The sequence below is a fragment of the Epinephelus fuscoguttatus genome, linkage group LG6 (assembly GCF_011397635.1).
Source record: "Epinephelus fuscoguttatus linkage group LG6, E.fuscoguttatus.final_Chr_v1".
Classification (NCBI taxonomy): Eukaryota; Metazoa; Chordata; class Actinopteri; order Perciformes; family Serranidae; genus Epinephelus; species Epinephelus fuscoguttatus.
Window position 1 is genome coordinate 23,871,751 of NC_064757.1, and position 17,524 is coordinate 23,889,274.

The 17,524-nt window shown below is 40.3% G+C and overlaps 3 protein-coding genes across 6 annotated transcripts in view; 1 reads left to right on the forward strand and 2 right to left on the reverse strand.

Annotated features, from left to right (window-relative positions):
- Window positions 1-6,136, reverse strand: part of kntc1 (kinetochore associated 1) — a 30,697-nt gene extending 24,561 nt beyond the window's left edge. For 2 of the 3 annotated variants that reach the window (XM_049577874.1, XM_049577872.1), the window contains exons 1-9: window positions 4,594-5,273; window positions 4,177-4,323; window positions 3,867-3,987; window positions 2,624-2,739; window positions 2,305-2,383; window positions 2,095-2,172; window positions 1,970-2,004; window positions 1,775-1,885; window positions 1,303-1,396 (exon numbers count right to left, since the gene is read on the reverse strand). In XM_049577874.1, the coding sequence (XP_049433831.1) occupies window positions 1,303-1,396; window positions 1,775-1,885; window positions 1,970-2,004; window positions 2,095-2,172; window positions 2,305-2,383; window positions 2,624-2,739; window positions 3,867-3,987; window positions 4,177-4,314 (772 nt within the window). In that variant the 5' untranslated portion in view covers window positions 4,315-4,323; window positions 4,594-5,273. Of the gene's footprint in view, window positions 1-1,302; window positions 1,397-1,774; window positions 1,886-1,969; window positions 2,005-2,094; window positions 2,173-2,304; window positions 2,384-2,623; window positions 2,740-3,866; window positions 3,988-4,176; window positions 4,324-4,593; window positions 5,274-5,802 lie in introns of those variants that run through there. The other variant, XM_049577873.1, reaches the window with a different exon arrangement.
- On the forward strand, window positions 5,339-12,014 carry rsrc2 (arginine/serine-rich coiled-coil 2). Of its 2 annotated transcripts, none has more exons than XM_049577875.1 (10): window positions 5,339-5,483; window positions 6,817-6,961; window positions 7,408-7,448; window positions 8,990-9,153; window positions 9,368-9,499; window positions 9,624-9,740; window positions 10,450-10,535; window positions 10,629-10,894; window positions 11,062-11,151; window positions 11,278-12,014. In XM_049577875.1, the coding sequence occupies exons 1-10, from the start codon at window positions 5,478-5,480 to the stop codon at window positions 11,461-11,463; spliced, it is 1,233 nt and encodes a 410-aa protein (XP_049433832.1). In that variant the 5' UTR covers window positions 5,339-5,477; the 3' UTR covers window positions 11,464-12,014. The 2 variants fall into 2 exon arrangements, with proteins under 2 accessions (XP_049433832.1, XP_049433833.1); XM_049577876.1 differs by having other exon boundaries at window positions 9,624-9,671.
- A 2,230-nt stretch (window positions 12,015-14,244) lies between these two features.
- On the reverse strand, window positions 14,245-17,124 carry si:ch211-110p13.9 (uncharacterized protein LOC562347 homolog). Its single transcript, XM_049577877.1, has 4 exons — window positions 16,814-17,124; window positions 16,502-16,631; window positions 16,275-16,408; window positions 14,245-15,060 (listed from the first exon to the last, which is right to left on the reverse strand). The coding sequence occupies exons 1-4, from the start codon at window positions 16,931-16,933 to the stop codon at window positions 14,287-14,289; spliced, it is 1,158 nt and encodes a 385-aa protein (XP_049433834.1). The 5' UTR covers window positions 16,934-17,124; the 3' UTR covers window positions 14,245-14,286.
- Between the last annotated feature and the right edge of the window lie 400 nt (window positions 17,125-17,524).

Consider the following 17,524-nt stretch of genomic DNA (forward strand, 5'->3'; position numbering starts at 1 on the left):
GCATTTTTTTTTTTTTTCCAGAGAATATGCGACATCTGAGTAAATATATCAGTGTATCATATTTCACACCATATTTAATTATTCTTAATAGGCGATTGTAGCCAAGTACCATAGTGGCATGCAAATAACAACTCAGGTAAGTTCAATGTCTGGGCTGAGGCAAAAAGGTTGGGACTATGGGTGCAAGTGATGCAGTAACGAGACATCTGTGTTTTTTCCTTTGATGTGGCTCAGAATCGCCTTCTCCCCCATGTTGGCGATGTCAAACGATTTCACACAAAGCTTGCATCTAGCACTGTGCGTGAATTGGGAATCCTTGGCCAGCCAGTATTTATATAGGGTATTGTCAAGCCATCCATCCAAAAACTTGCATCTACCCATTGTGAACCACGTGAAACTCGTCTTCTTGTCGAAGGTGCAGTGTTGGAGTGAAACTTGATACCTAGGGGGCTGGAGGAGGGTCATGGGGCAGCGGACTGGACATACCACTTGCCAATTAGGTAAAAGTGGCGGTATGTTTTCTGAGACGTTTGCTCTCACACAAACTGTGCTTGGCCCGGCATAAAACACGATCCAGATTGATTAAATTATTTTTGGAAATACCTAATTTTCTATTTTAGAAAACAGTATTTTAGAACAGTGGTAATAGTCTGGAAACATAAATATTTTTCCATACTTTATTTTTCATTTTCCATACCTTTTAATACCTGGAAATTGATCAAATTTATTTCCATACTTTTCCATACTTTCCATACTTGCGTAGGAACCCTACAAATGTCAAAAATTAATTGGTGGCAGTAGCTCAGTCCATAGGGACTTGGGTTGGGAACCAGAGGGTTGCCTGTTCAAGTCGCTGTCCAGACTTGAACTGGCGACCGGCTGGAGAGGTGCCACTTCACCTCCTGGGCACTGCCGTGGTGCCCTTGAGCAAGGAACTGAACCCCCCCCAACTGCTCAGGGCGCCTGACCAAAGGCAGCCCCCTCACTCTGACATCTCTCCACTTTGTGCATGTATAGGTCCTGTTTGTGCATGTGTGTGTATTTCGGACCTGTGTGTTAATGACAACGGAGTGAAAAAATTGAATTTCCCCTCAGGGGATTAATAAAGTAAATTAAAAAATTACATTAAAATTAAAAATTTATTTCTCAAAGTGGGTGCCAGTCTCAACCTGGCAACCTCTACTATCGAGACCTAATTTGTTACTAACAAAAAGGTTAAATATATGGATGATAAATATTCAGTATCATCCAAAACGCACATTAACAATGTGTAACTGTACTGTACATAGAGCAAGACCTTACCTGGAATTAAGCTGTTGTTGACATATTGAGCAAGGCACATCTTGGACTGATGTGGGTCCATCATCCAGTGAGTCAAAACATTTTCTTTATCCCCCTGTGAAGATAATAACATTGTCACAAGTTACATCAAGAAATACATGTTGTCTACCTGCTATATTTGAGGAGTTAGTACCATTCCTAGAAAGGTCTTGTTTACTCAAATCTTAAGTTTGTCTTAGTGTCATAGTAAAGATTAAATTTTATCTTGAAAAAAATACTTCATTTGCTTACATGTGTAGGAAAATAAAAGCAACAGCAAAGTACAAAAAGGAAGTAAAATAAACTGAGCAGGTACCAGCAAGGTACCATTGTCCATTTGTAGAGAGTTCATTTCTTTCATTTATTTTGTCCTTTAAAAATGCTTTAATTAACTATTATAATTCTAACTGCAGGTGGTAAATAAATTAGTAAGACTTCTCTCACAGACACTGACCCCGATCATTAAGTGGATTTCAGAGCCCAGGTTGAACATCACTGCTGTGCTACAGCCCTCGTCATGGTATTCACCGGTGGAGCAGAAGTCTATTTTGATGAGCGACTGGAGCTGAGTTGAGGAAAAGTGTAATTATAGTTATGCTGTTAAAAAAAAAGTTTGATACTGCATGGAAAAAATATTGCCTCAACTTACCTCTTTCAAAGCTCCCACATCCATTTTTTCAATGGCTGTTTTAAAAAAGAAAAATAAAGGTTTGATTTAGTCAACACAATGTCTTCAACAAGACTTTAAGTGTGCTGCATATGATGTTTTGATACCTGTCTCGATCTTTGACAGTGCAAGGTTTGTAATGTGGAAAAACCCATCCTTTATGAGAAGGAACACATGGTACATCCCTGGCAACAAAAAACAAAAATTGGAGAACTTGGTAACATATTCAGAAAAGATGCAGAGAAAAAAAACACAGCATTTAACACCTCAAGTTAAAAATTCCACCTTCATTTTTCATATTCATATAGACTTTTAACCTGAGGATGACTTGTCCTCCTCTATGATGAGATAGCGGTATGTTTTCTTATCTCCACTGGATGGTGTCTTCACCAAAGCCTACAAACCCAAACAATGAAACATGTTTAAGTATATAAGTGAAACACATTGTGCTTATTAAAACAATAGTTTAAGAAAAAATAAACAAAGTTATCAGGAGTATTACAGCTGGTGATCATCTATAGTTGTGCTTCAAGTGTTCAGGTGAAATCAGACATTATAACAATTCAAGGCCACAGAGCAATCATGTAATGTAATCTTACAGGCGTATGCCTTACAGATATCAGTCAACACTCATACCCTGGTGAAAAGGGTCCTCTTGTGTGGAACATAGATCAAATGCAGGTTTCCATTTCTTTCACAGACCACCAAAAACTGTCTGTTCAGGCATACATCAATGGCATCCACCTCAGTGTCTGAAAAAAAAAAAAAAAGCTGGTGTATTAACATACAGTAGTTACTGTGAAAGAGCCACCTGCTCTGATAGGAAAGGCATAATGAAAGCTGTATGAAATCAAGATGAAATCAAGGTGAAATGTGGACTGTGACCGTACATTTACAGAATCTTTAAACTGATTTTGTTTGGACTACACAGGGAGAGAAAGCAGCTTAACAAATTCTTGTAATCGCTGATTTGGGTGCAGCCACACAGGCTATCTCAGGAGGACACAAACTGGGTCTGCACCATTAGCATGCCAGCATACGTCTGCCGTGCACCAAACAGTCTGCACACCATTTGACAGTTATCATAGCACAGTAGATCCGCCAGAACCACCACTAAATTTCTGCAGCAAGAGCAGCGCATACATCACCAAAGACTGATAAGATAGAGAACTGATGAATGGGCAGGTGTGAACAACACAGCAATTGCACTTGAGTGCGCACCAAAACAACCAGACCAAGACCTTCTTGAAGAGGTGGTGTTGGTCTGGTTACAACCACACTCTGGTGCGGTTTGTTTGTGGTGAGAACGTGTTCCGACCTCGATCCGAACCAGCTGCATTCTCATTACACATTATTTGGGCTAAGCATGAGCATGTTACAGTCCTGGAGGATTATTAATGTGCACCTCCTCCTCTACTGCCTTAATATGCACATTTGGCTCATCCAAAACACCAAAACATTGTTTTCTAATTGGAGTCGTGCCTTGTTTTCAAACTGTATGGTTTGACTAAAATGAACAATGACAGCAATATAGTCCACGATGTCCAGCGCTAAAATCAACCCACATAGTTGTCCCTCCATTGTGACATTAGAAAGTGTCGCATTTATCTTGCAAGTGTACTCTTCTTCAATGTTTTGTTTACTTCCTGAATTTTTCAGGCATTGAAACTCTGACCAATCAAGGGCAGCTTTCTCGCACAAGGCATTTTATCTGGTCCACAACCACAGTTATGTGGTTGTTGCCACTGGCTGACAGACTACACTCCATTTGAACAGATTTCCGTTAAGTGTTAAGCGGTGCACCGGCACACTGAAATGGAGCAGACCCACTGACATCTAATGGATAGTAAACAACATAAAGATGCAAGAAGGGACGTACCAAAGTGAAGAAGCAGCAGGATGGTCTGATAGTTTTGGTCAAACAGGATAACTGTCTTGTCAGCAACAACAATGCTCCAGTTTGACCCACTGAAGGAGGAGAGACGAGGATCTGCCTGTACCTGCAAGAACAAGCATTTCCATCCCATCACTGATCAGTGCTGTCACTGGTAGGATGATAGACTGAAGGACTTTAAAGGAAGCAAAGGGGCATTATATTTTCAGAGGCCCCAGAATTATTCGCTACACCCCTGGTTGAGTGTGAGTACATAGTAAATAACTGGAGTACTGTATAAAGTGTCATTCATTACCTCATTGGCGGTGGAGATTTTGACCAGTGTATCCACCTGATACAGGCCGCTGCCATTTTCCTCCCTAGACACACTGCCGAACCGGACAGTGTTTGTGTCCTCGTTGGTCAGAAGTTCAACGTCGCTCCACGTCGCCATTTCGTGGAGCTAAGTTAGGTTACAGAGAATATATGTTAAGCTTCCAATGATCTTAAAATGATTTGACATGAGTCGTGTACTCGAAATGCGATGCCTTGACGTTAGCCAGGTTAGCTAACTCATCTAATAATTGAGTTGCATCTTCATCAGTGTTATGATGACGTCAATGCTAGAGAGTAATTCAGCCAAGAGTTACAAAACCGACAAATTTCAAGATGACCTACTGATATATATGGGCAAAGACTGACTACGATATATATGACGTTGATGGTAACTCACCACTTCACTGAAATAATCAGACAGCAACAACACAGAGAACCAACATAACTCAACAGTAATAGCTGTCGTACTGGTGCGTTCAGAATTTGGCGGGTTGTTGTGGGATACATGGGGTGACTCTTCCCTGAGTTTTGTCTAACAGACACAACCTCTATCTCAGGCTACGTATAAATCATGCCTACATCGTCAGAATTGGCAGAAGTAAAGACCACAGCCTGCATTTGAATGCCATCAATCTTTAGTCTAAACACAACCGTTTAATTGACGAGCCTTATTTGGGTTGTGCACAGCTTGAGAGTCCCCACACTTGCCTGACAGGCTAAGTGTGGGGAGAGAATAGCAAAGTTTGCAGGAACATCCTGAGAGTCTTGCGGCGTTGCCAGGTTGGTCACGTTTCACTCTCTTGCGTAGTCCATTCCTATATATACGGCATTGGTTTTAAGATTAGATCATTAAATCACAATCTGTGTTGGGAGTAAGTTTTTACATGTAACGAATTACATAATTAAATAAAATTGATGCAATTGTAATCAGTTACAGTTACTGAGAAAAATCGTGATATTAAATTACAGTTACTAGTCAAACAGTTAGTAATTACAAAGGAGTTATATATATAAATATATTCCTTTTGATAAAAAGTTTATATGTAGAATTAAACATTAATTCTTTTGCTTTGCATTTTTTTCACCGTGTGTATTTTCCCTTACTATTGTTCAACGCTCTGTTTGCATTTGCCTGAATGTAGGAGAGAGATAAAACCTGGCAACCCAGATCAAATTAGCTAGCCGAGCTAACAACGGCTGTATAGCAGCTAAGTATCTCTCCGTGTTCGTCTGCACACACAACGAAACAGCTGTATTACATTTACAGTGTGTTTCGGGATTATGTCGGTGAGTACAATTACATAACGATAATCAAAACATGCCTAAATAGAGGGAAATATAAATAACATTAGTATACCGGTAAGATTACGATTCTATTTTGAAATATTTTTTCTTAAAGATGGCGGTTAGCGTTAGTTAGCTTAGCGACCTAGCTAACGCTAAAATTGCTGTGTTCTAAGTATGAATGGCGAACGTTGTAGGATCTAGCTAATGTATATAGCATGTTGGCTAACTGGCTTGTTTTTGTTTGAATACCTTATTCGTAACAATCTAAGTAAGCATTTTAGTGGAATAAAGCAATGTCACGACACTGAATACAACCCACCAGATGTCGTATTTCATATTAGCCGAGAGAACTGCCCCACTTAACATCAGCAGCAGCTGTTTAACATTGTGATGACCTGTGAGATGGGTTTCATTCAGTGGACCATGGTAGAGCTATATCGATAGCACATTTGAAGATGCTGTTTTTGTCTGTATAAATGATAATCATCAGCTCATTAACTTAAAACTAAATTATTTAAGGTGTTTGCTTTATTCTTAACCATCTGAGTGGACATTTGTGAACATGCAGTCAGGAGTGTCACGTGTATACCTGAGGATGCACGGTGAATAACAAAGTGTTAGCATCACAATCCTTTCATTGTAAGATGTATGGATTTGCCGCTATTGAACCATGATGCCATCTTTGTGCTCTGGTTTCATCTTACTTTTTTGTTTTACACTATTTTTAAATGTCCTTTTTATTTAACTGCCTTGTTTTACTGTTTTATGTTGCATTTCTTGTATGAAAGAAATACTTAATATTATCATTATCATCATAACAAGGCTGTTCATAAGATAACAAAAGCCAAGAAAATTCCCATCATGTATCTGAAAGAGAATGCATGAACAAAGAGTTTAACAGTGGATTGAAGTAGATGGGCTACATATTACTGCAGCCCAACCTTACAACATCTGTGGTAATTTAAATTTCCTTTGTTCCTTAATTCACTCTGCTGACTTGTGGTCTCAAATAATGTGCAAAATAATAAAGAACATATCTATTAGTGTATTGGAATGAGTAAGAGACTTTGGTGCAACTATAAGCTGTTAGGTAGGACTGAAACAAATGAATACATCAATCAGTTATGCCTTTGAGTCATCGTGTTTTCAGTGTGTGTGTCTCATTTGTAGTGCGAAGACAGAGCAAAATCATACAAGGATACAGTCATAAAGTGATTATTTCAGGGACATTAAAACATATGTCCTAATGTCAACTACATCATCAATACTTGAGCGTACTGAACCACACTGATTTGCTACTCTCATGTTTTCATCTCATATCCATTTCTTCCAGGGAAGTGACAATGACTCGGTCGACTTGACCAGAACAAGCTCACCAGTTCATCACAGAAAAAAACACAGCATGGAGTCATCCAGATCTCCCAGAAGCTCCAAACACCACCATTCACGGTCGAGGTCACGCTCCAGGGACAGAAAACGTTGGTATTCAGTAACAGTATCCGGACAGTGCTTAAAATGCGTCATTAATTAGGGTCATGGTCTAAAATTTGTTCTCAGTATGTACACATATTGTTGTATCAGATTAATTTTTAGGAAGAAAACAGCCGTCCACTGAATTAGTCACAAATAATATTTGTGAGGTGACTGAGACTGCTATATTTTTGCATGTGACAGTGTGACGGTATATAAATGTGCATAGTCAGCACTCTCATGTTATTTTTAAAAGTGCAGATAAAGTGTGTCTATAGAAAGAGTCAATGCCCCAACAGACACTGCTGCAGAATCTTGTCCACTAAGTGCATAAAATATTATACACAGTAGCTTTACTGTGTGTTTGTCCAAGCACATTTGGACAAACACACACTCTTCTCAAGGTATTTTTGAAATGTATACTTGTCAGCACTCTGCCTTCTGCTTTTCCCAGGTGACAGGAAGTACAGACGGAGTCGCAGCAGGAGTAAAGAGGTAAATAATACATTCATTTCTCTGACTAGAAACACATATGATGTGATTTTGAAGCCCTTAAGTTGTATTCCATGTTAGTTTTAGGTCAAGGTGAGTATGTTTTACTAGGTTATATATTTTACAATAATCAAAGTTAAGAACAAAAGAAATGATGGAGATGGATTTACTCACATGGGAAGGGTCCTGTCTTACTCTCCCTATATTGACATGTCTCAAAGGAAGCATTCATCCTTGGATATCTGTCATTATTTGTAACCATATTAAATGGTGAAGAGTACATTTTTTTTCCTTTTTTATTTTTTTTGTTAAATCCTGTGTGTAGATCACATGATAACATTTCTATAATAAATCATACTCAGCGTGCTAATGCACGAAGAGACTGAACAGAAGACCCTGCTGACATAGCAAAATAATATGCCTACTACTGGGACAGGTAACTATCTGCCATTCAAACTCCTATTTGTCTCACACTGTTGGTAGAACAAATGGAATTAACTCTTGCATCTCTTTCAGCTAGGGATGGGCATAATTAAACACATTAATTTTTCCATTAATGCAAACAGTTTTTTTCATTACCTATGTAATTATGCAGTTTTCATGTAAAAACTAATTTGTTTGTTTAAAGAGTATCAGGCTTCTTCAGTGATATGTCACATCAAACTAATGCAGCACTATTCCAAACTATGATCACATGAGATAAATGTGGTGTGGCTCTGTCATAAAGAGAAATTGACATATGGTGCATAGGACATGAAACCTGGCAAAAAAATACTTTGTAGAAATACGTCAGTTTTTAATTTAGGAAGTTAATCTGTGTTTTTTATGTTAATTAGATATTGTGCATTGTATGATTTGGATGACGTAAGTAATAAATAAGTCCAATGCCCATCCCTAATTTCACTTTTCAGTGGGTTCATGTTCAAAAGCTTTTGGTAACACTGAATTGATGTTGTTGCTGAACTGAAGAACCACATTTAATTTTTTTCCCTGCGAATCAGATCTAAAGGTTTGCATGCCCGCTATTACAAGAAGTGAGATGTTCTAAACATGGTGGTTGATTTAATTACATGACATTATTGCACTGCATTACATTACATGTATTTAGCTGACATTTTTATCTCAAGTGACGTACAGTAAGTGCATTCAACCATGTGGGTACAACCCCAGAAAGGGCAAGAATCAAGCAATTACATCAGCTTCATCTAGTATGTTGATTGACCTCAAATGGCACATTTAGAGATCATTGAAAATAGAAAAGAGTTTTATTATCTTTTTTTATGGGCCATGGTGCAGTCTGAACGTGCAAGATTTCAGTCCGTGACGGAATTGGCATGGTCACATTAGTCCATATAATAGAGATGCCCACACTTGAAATCATTTTCACAGAATGACACTCTGTACATGTTATGAAAGTGGATTTCAAATGACAAGAATTTTTCTCAGCTTGTCAAAATTTATGACCTACCTTCTGCCTTAAGCCATGGTACTAACTCTTTTTGTTGCACTATTTTCCTGAAAGAGACAACTTCTTCTTAAAACAGGCACGAAAGAGGGACTCTGAGAAGCCATCAAAATCACACAGAAAAACAGACGAGCAGCAAGAGCATGAGAGACTCTCAGCAGAGAACGGAGAGGAGCGGTCCAGACGCAAAGACAGGAGGCCCTCCAAGGGCCGGAGCTTGTCCAGGTCACACTCACGAGAGAGGTCAGTCTGGTCAAGAAACTGAATAAAGAAACACTGTCAGTGGGTCTTTTACCTCGTTTAAAGACACAGAAGGAAAGTCATAATTTATGAAGAGTCTGTTGTACTTTCTGTATTGATGATGCTTTGGTAAGAACTTTTTTTAACAACTGTACAATGAACAACAGTAAATTATTGCAAAAGTTCTGGTTCAGTTGATGGATCTTGTTGTTTTCAGGCGGCATCACAGCAAAAGTAAGGACAAACGGCGATCCCGATCACGCAGCCGGGACAGGAAGAAGAAGGCTAGGTCTCGCTCAGGTTCAAGGACCAAACACCGTCATCATAGCAGAAGTCGCAGTAAGAGCAGGTGAGCTTAAATAAAATGCCAGTATTTCCTGTGGGGATTAAGTATTTTTGAACTCTGCTACTTGTCATTAACCGTATGCTCATTGATTTTTATTTTATTTTTTTATTTTTTTCTGTTCCAAAAGGGAGCGAAAGAAAAGGAGTGAGAAGGCGCGCAGAAAGAGTCGAAGCAGGTCTGTTAATCCACCTGCCTTCCGGGGCCGAAACACAGCTATGGATGCACAAGAGGCCCTGGCCAGAAGGCAAGGCAACACCTCACAGGGCATTTACGATGTAGATGGTTGGGCATTCTGTTTTGGCCAAATCCAAGCAATGGTAGCGGTGCTGATTGCATTTGTGCAATAGCACTTAAAAAACTTTTCAGTTTAAATATTTTGAAGTCATTGTCAACTTTTATTGCGCTGCTCATGCCTGACTTTTTAAGACGATGATATGGCAAGCAGGCAAAGCACAGTTTAGGTAGTATTAGTGGAACCAATCAGAAATAAATGTACAACTTAAGCATCAGCCACCATTCATTACTAAAGTTATTCAGATGAAAGTTTGGACTTCTAGGTTTGGCTGTAATCTGACTTCTCATCAATGTTGCGCTTGCCAGAGAGTATTGTTCATGAGGCCGCATTGGAAGGAAACAACGAAACATAAAATAGTGATAGGTGGGGTGTACTGGTGGTCTAGGTACCTAAGACACTGACATGTAACGTCATCGTCCACATTTATAGTCTGGCCGGGGACCTGTGTTGCACGTTAACCCCTCCTGTCTCTTCATTTCCTTTCAAATATCTACTGTCCCCTGTTAAATAAGGGCTCAAAAATACACATGAAAACTCTGGCTGATGTCTCCAACACTTTTGATTACAGGTCATATGATCACTTTAAAGTACACAGCAGTGAGCACAACAGGATTGCAAAACAAATGAGCAATGTGATCTTTTCTCTTGTTCTCTCCAGGCTGGAGAGAGCCAAGAAACTGCAGGAACAGAAGGAGAAGGAAATGTTGGATAAACAGCAGCAGCAACAGCAGGAGATAGCTGCAGGTGAGAAGCAGTTATTGTGCCAAGTTTTAAAAACCTTGATCATTTGAGTAAAGATTCACTCACTTACTACCCATCTGTGTGTTTTGTTTCCAGTTGCCGCTCCTATCGCAGCAGTAGCCGCTGCAGCTGCAGCTGCCACCTCAAACCCTGCGCTCAATGTGGCTGCCCTCCTGGCCTCTGGGACCCAGGTCACGCCTCAGATAGCCATGGCAGCACAGATGGCAGCTCTTCAAGCAAAAACACTGGCAGAGACTGGTATCGCTGTGCCCAGCTACTATAATCCATCCGCTGTAAATCCGATGAAGTTTGCAGAGCAGGAGAAGAAGAGGAAAATGCTATGGCAGGGGAAGAAGGAGGGGGTGAGAATGGATTTTGCTGTTATTTCTTAGTTATCCGCAAGTGTTTTCTGCCTCAATATGAGCTTAAAGCTTTGCGCGTATAAATGTGAACACTACAAAAGGATATTTTAATGTAAAATATTTGCATATTTAACATTTACATAATGTTTATCATTCCTGTTCTTAAGGACAAGTCCCAGACAGCTGAGTTGTGGGAGAAGCTTAACTTTGGAAACAAGAACCAAAATGTTAAATTCCGCAAACTAATGGGTATTAAAGTAAGTATAACTGTCATTTTACTTAACCAATGGGTATTTGATACTGCAGTTAAATCTTCAGTCCAGTACTTAAAGTTTTCTAACCTTTAACTTCCCGGAGTTTAACTGAATTCGGTGTCTTCACAGGGAGAGGATGAAGCCGAAGCTGCCAAACCACTTAACGATGAAGGCTTGAAGACTCTTCAAAAGCAGGAGGAGATGTTTAGGAACCTTGACGTTCAGTATGAGATGGCTCGCTCTCAGACACACACCCAGAGGGGAATGGGCCTCGGCTTCACCTCCTCATTCTCCCGTGGAATGGATTCCATCTAGTGCCATGCGTTGGCCATCTTTGCCACTCATCTGATCATATAGGACCACCGATTCATCGCTAGCCCTCAAGCTTGCATGGATGTTGCTCTGACTCTGTAATTTATTTATAGACAAACATCTCATGTATTTGAACATTATGATGTAAATAGCCAGATGCTGAGTTTGCCTCAGTGTTGATTAATCTGTACTGTAATCTTTGCAAAAGGATGCATCAGTTTGACTGGTTGATACTGGTTAAAATTAGATATTTGTTTGAATAATGTGGTAGCTTTCTTTTTTTAACTCAAATATATATTAATATGTGATTGTTTGAACATAAACTGAATATAATGTGGTTCAAGTGAACACTGTTTACATCCATTTAGCGAAAAGGCATCTGAAGTCAATGTAGCATTATCTGAACCCCACAGAGTAATTTCTCCTGACTGGGAAAACAAACAGTGGGTTGTAATACATATTGTCTTCAGGATTACCATGGATAAAGATGTGCTTGACAGGAGAAATCACATAGTTCAAATGTTCTTGAAATAAATTAGTTTTGTGTTGAATAAGGTTTTCATACATCACCTCTTTACTTAAACGTGTGGGTTCTTACACTATGGTTCTGTTCAATTTAATGTTGCCAGAGCTGGGCGTTAATTATAAAACTTTAAAATCAAAATAATATTTGCCCAAATCAATTTATATAGCAAAATATCAACAGCTTAATCATACAGAATTAACCTGGTGTCACGTTGTGCATTGGATCCAAGGGTGCAACTTTGGTTTGAGAGGTCAGGGAGAACACAACATAAGGTGTGGTTTTGGGGCTCCCTCAGGAAAAAAAGCTATGTGAATCCCATTTTCCACATTTCTACATACATTCTGGGACTATAAACCAAAACAAAACCTGCGAAATAAATAACTTGGTTATCATGCCAAATCCTGCCACAATAGTACCAAATATGCTACAGTGGCATGCAAAAGTTTGGGCACCCATGGTCAAAATTTCTTATACTGTGAATAGTTAAGTCAAAGATGAACTGATCTCCAAAAGGTACACGGTTCAAGATAAAACTTGCTTCCTCAACATTTTAACCAAATAAATGTATTATTTTTGTTTTGTACAATTTTAGAGTGAATTAGGGAAAGGAGCACCATAGACATTTGAGCTTTCAGACAACTTTTACCAGGGTCTCAGACCTTAATTAGCATGTTAGGGCTCTGACTTGTTGACAGTCGTCGTTAGGAAAGGCTAGGGATGCAAATTTCAAAGCTTTATAATTACTCTGCCTCCTAAAACCTTGTTCTGTCAATCGGCAGCCATGGGCTCCTCTAAACAGCTGCCCAGCACTCTGAAAACTAAAACTGATGCCCACAAAGGAGACAGGTATAACAAGATAGCAAGGTGTTTTCAGGAAGCTGTTTCCTCAGTTTGTAATGTCTTTAAGAGATGACGAATAACAGGAACTGTGAAGTTTAGGTCTGCTTGTAGGATTGTTACACAGGCACATCAGAACCCTTGTTTGACTGCGAAAGACCTGCAGGAAGATTTACCAGACTCTGGAGTGGTGGTGCACTGTTCTACTGTGCAGTGATACCTGCACAAATATGACCTTCATGGGAGAGTCATCAGAAGGAAAAACTTTCCTGTGTCCTCACCATGAAATTTAATGTCAGAAGTTGGCTTTTGAAGTTGGCTCAATCATACTTTGGGCTTGTGTTGCAGCCAGTGGCACGGGGAACATTTCACAGGTAGAGGGAAAAATGGATTCAGTTTAATTCCAGCAAATTCTGGAAGCAAACATTGTACCATCTGTAAAAAAGCTGAGGATGAACAGAGGATGGCTCCTACAACAGGACAAGGATACCAAGCACACCTCAAAATTCACAATGGACAACCTGAAGAGGCACAAGCTGAAGGTTTTGACATGGATGACACAATCTGTGGATAGACCTCAAAAGAGCAGTGCATGCAAGACGGCCCAAGGTGAAAACCTTCCAAACAAGAACTGAAAGATTCTTAGCTGGATACAAAAAGTGTTAAGAAACTGTGATACTTGCCAAAGGGGGCGCTACTTAGTAGTGACCAAACTTTTGCTTCAGGCCCTTTTACTTTCTTGTTATTTTGAAACTGTACGAGATTGAAATAAAAAAGTAATCTAACTTAACATACTGAAGAAATGTGTCATCTTTAACGTCATGCCTTTTGGAAATCAGGTCATCTTTTACTTGCTTAGCTATATACTGTACAGTAAACAGAATTTTGACAAATACCCAAACTTTTTTCATGCCACTCTAAGTATAATACTCATCTGCGGCATTTTTTGGAGTATGTCAAGGCAAACTCAGCAGCTCAATTCACATTGTTAGCCTGAGATTGAAAGCTGGCCAAACAGTAGTGTATTAAAGGTCCAGTGTGTAGGGTTTAGGGGCATCTATTGACAAAAATGGTACATAATATTCACAACTATGTTGTTCTGCAACCTCACTGCTGGATGCCACTAGCGTCTACACACTAAAGTGGAAATTACACCTCATTACATCAGAAGAAGAACTTGCAATCATCTGTTTTGTCAAACACAATCTGTTTGGAATCAATGTTGTGAAACATTAACATGAAAAAATAATGTAGCAGTATGATTCCACTGGAGGTTGCACAACATTAAAATTTCACCCAGCCCTAGTTGTTGCCCAATCTGATAGAGGTAGTATGTGCGGCAAAAGACTGTCCAAAGCAAGGAAGGACAACTTCACATATAAAACTACACATTTATTAATATATTAGAAATTGTTCAGGTGAATTGCAGATCTGTGTGTTGATGCCTAAATGGAAACCCACTCCTATTTACATATCAGACTGGAGTACAGCACATGAGCCACACCAGTGATGAGGTTATGGTTGGCAAACTCAAGGATGAGGAGCAGGATTGGATACTCGCTGTGTCTCTTCTCCACAGTTGATTCCTCACTTAGGCCCATCCAATGAAGCAGCAGTGTTTGCATGGCCTCTGGGAATAGCTCTGTGGCTAGTTCCTCAGCAGGTGGCAAGTCACTGATTCGTTCAATATGCTGAACTTTAAAGCCCTCCACTTTCTGACTGATGCTGCTGTTGGCTGCGTGAAACTGTTGGCCCAGCCAACATCCTATTCCACAGAGCAGGGAACTTGAATACACACAGTTCCAGTCTTTGGCCTTCAGTAGGGCTAACACAGTTTCTGTCACATCCTTTTCTTCTAGGTTCCCATTTACGTACCTATCGACGCACTCCAAAAGCAGCAAGATAGTCTCCAGCTGTTCTGTCTCGCTTTGAGTCCAAGAGGAGAGTTTGTCATCCAAGCTGTGTAACTTCCGTCTCACTGTGGACACAAGCGGCTGGCTTGAAGTCTGCACGCTCTGCTTGGGAAAAGAACAGTAATCATGATCTGCTGATGTATCATCTGTGTCACTGCCACACACAGCCGTCGATTCCCTGTCAACCTGGCAGTGCTGAGGTTGTGACATTACATTCCTTGATCCTGTATCATGCAGGCTGCTGGAGAGGGGAAAGTCCAGCTGCACACTGAGGCTGTAACTCATTTTCAGAGGACTGTCATTTATCTGCGATTTCCAAACATCCTACAAAGGAAAAAGACAGTAATATATCAAAAGACATATTGGGGTGTTTAAAAATCTAGGCAATATACATTCTCCAGCCATTTTATTAGGTACACCTGTTCAAATGCTTGTTAATATCAGCCAATTATGTGGCAGCACAACGACCTGCTGAAGTTCAAACTGAGCATCAGAATGGGAAAGAAAGGTGAATTAAGTGACTTTGAACGTGGCATGGTTGTTGGGGCCAGACGGGCTGGTCTGAGTATTTCAGAAACTGCTGATCTACTGGGATTTTCACGCACAACCATCTCTAGTTTTACAAAGGGTGGTCCGAAAACAGAAAAGAGAAAATATCCAGTGAGCAGCAGTTCTCTGGGTGGAAATGGTCAGGTCAGAGTAACTCATATAACAACTCATTACAAACAAGGTCTGTAGAAGACCGTCTCTGAACCAACAATACGTCCAGCCTTGAAGCAGATGGGCTACAGCAGCAGAAGACCACACCAGGTGCCACTCCTGTCAGCTAACAACGGGAAACTGAGGCTACAGTTCACACAGGCTCACCAAAACTGGACAATAGAAGATTGGAAAAACGTTGCCTGGTCTGATGAGTCTGGATTTCTGCTGCCACATTCAGATGGTAGGGTAAGAATTTGGTGTAAACAACATGAAAGCATGGATCCATCCTGCCTTGTATCAAGAGTTCAGGCTGGTGGTGGTGTAATGGTGTGGGGGATATTTTCTTGGCACACTTTGGGCCCCTTAGTACCAACTGAGCATGGTTTAAACACCACAGCCTACCTGAGTATTGTTGCTGACCGTGTCCATCCCTTTATGACCACAGTGTACCCATCTTCTGATGGCTACTTCCAGCAGGATAACGCACCATGTCACAAAGCTCAAATCATCTCAAACTGGTTTCTTGAACATGACAATGAGTTCACTGTACTCCAATGGCCTCAACAGTCACCAGATTTCAATCCAATAGAGTGACTTTGGGATGTGGTGGAACAGGAGATGTGCAGCCCACAAATCTGCATCAACTGTGTGATGCTATCATGTCAATATGGACCAAAATCTCTGAGGAATATTTCCAGCACCTTGTTGAATCTATGCCACAAAGAATTAAGGCAGCTCTGAGGGCAAAAGGAGTCCAACCTACTACAAACAAGGTGTACCTAATAAAGTGGCCTGAAAGTGTAACATATAAAGACATATTATTAACTGTGCTGCACCTGGAAATTCTCCAGCACAGCGAGTTGCTCTTGATTACTGTACATCTCAAAGGCAACACGAAACAGTCCCTGAATGCTGTAGAACCAGAGGCTGTTATTTGCAGTAGGTACCTTCAGCCCATGGAACCTGAACGCTGCAACAGGAGGAAAACATTGTTAGTGGATGTATGTGCATTGGTGCAAGGCAGGTCTTTCTTTATAGTGCTATTTTTTCTGTTGTATTTTACCTGAGGAAAAATGTATTTTTGTTGCAAATCCCTTCTTGGCAAACTTGGCGTGGTGCCTGGGATGGTTCTCTGTGCGGATGTCAGTGTTGGAGAAGAGATCAGCTCCTAAAAAGAGAGGGGTCCCTGGACTCTGAAACAGATACAAAGATGATACATGTAAAAGAAGATGGTGTTGATTTATATCTATGGATACAGCGCCCTCTAGCTGCTTTCAGGGGTTATGGGAAATATGATTACAAACACAAATCCACTATTTTCATTGAAACAAATGCAGAATCCATGTTTGAGCCTGCAGTGGCAGATAACACTCACCTCGTTGGGGCTCTCTGTCAGCCTGAAGGATGTCACATTCACTAAGTGGATGAAGCGAATCTTCCGCGAGCCTCCATCCCACTGCGGTAAAGTTAGGTGGATAGTTGAGCAACTTGACATTGCTGTGAGCAAACGAAGCTTTTAACTTAGTCACAATTTTACCTTATCCCGTAGAAAGACGAAATGTTTTACTAAAATACAGTAAGCGAAAGTAGAAACGCTGCAGCAAACCGGACAGACTCAACGGAACAGAAACATTGTCATTTGTGCTTTTAAGCCCTCAACGTTGTCTTGCAGACCAAAAGATCTTATTAGTGTGCAGCCTACAAAATTACAGGCAGGGGGACAACATTTTAGAAAATGTTCCCCTTATCCACACCTTATCCATTACTTCCTGTGAATATAATCTATCAGTCATATTTCTGCATGTATTTTGTATCTACTTGTACTTTTATCTACTGTTAAGACCTTGTTTTCCTATTTTGGAAAGCAGAGATAGTCACATGTGTCCTGGGTTGAAAAAAAAAAACTGCATGGTTTTAAATCATATGATCAAATCGAATCAGATGCCCAAACCACCTCAACTGACCTCTTTCAACACCAAGGAGCAGCGGCTCTACTCTGAGCTCCCTCCGAATGTCCGAGTTCTTTACCCTAACTCTAAGGCTGAGCCCAACCACCCCTTCTGAGGAAACTCAATTTGGTCGCATG

Bases quoted from the DNA above. Each gene is read 5' to 3' on its own strand.
- si:ch211-110p13.9 (XM_049577877.1), bottom strand. From the start codon at position 16,933: ATGTCAAGTTGCTCAACTATCCACCTAACTTTACCGCAGTGGGATGGA. The intron at 16,409-16,501 runs GTAAAATACAAC...CTCCTGTTGCAG, and splicing joins AAAAATACATTTTTCCTCAG to CGTTCAGGTTCCATGGGCTG. The intron at 15,061-16,274 runs GTGCAGCACAGT...TTTCCTTTGTAG, and splicing joins CTGTGCTGGAGAATTTCCAG to GATGTTTGGAAATCGCAGAT.
- rsrc2 (XM_049577875.1), top strand. The intron at 9,154-9,367 runs GTCAGTCTGGTC...TGTTGTTTTCAG, and splicing joins AGGTCACACTCACGAGAGAG to GCGGCATCACAGCAAAAGTA. The intron at 9,500-9,623 runs GTGAGCTTAAAT...CTGTTCCAAAAG, and splicing joins AGAAGTCGCAGTAAGAGCAG to GGAGCGAAAGAAAAGGAGTG.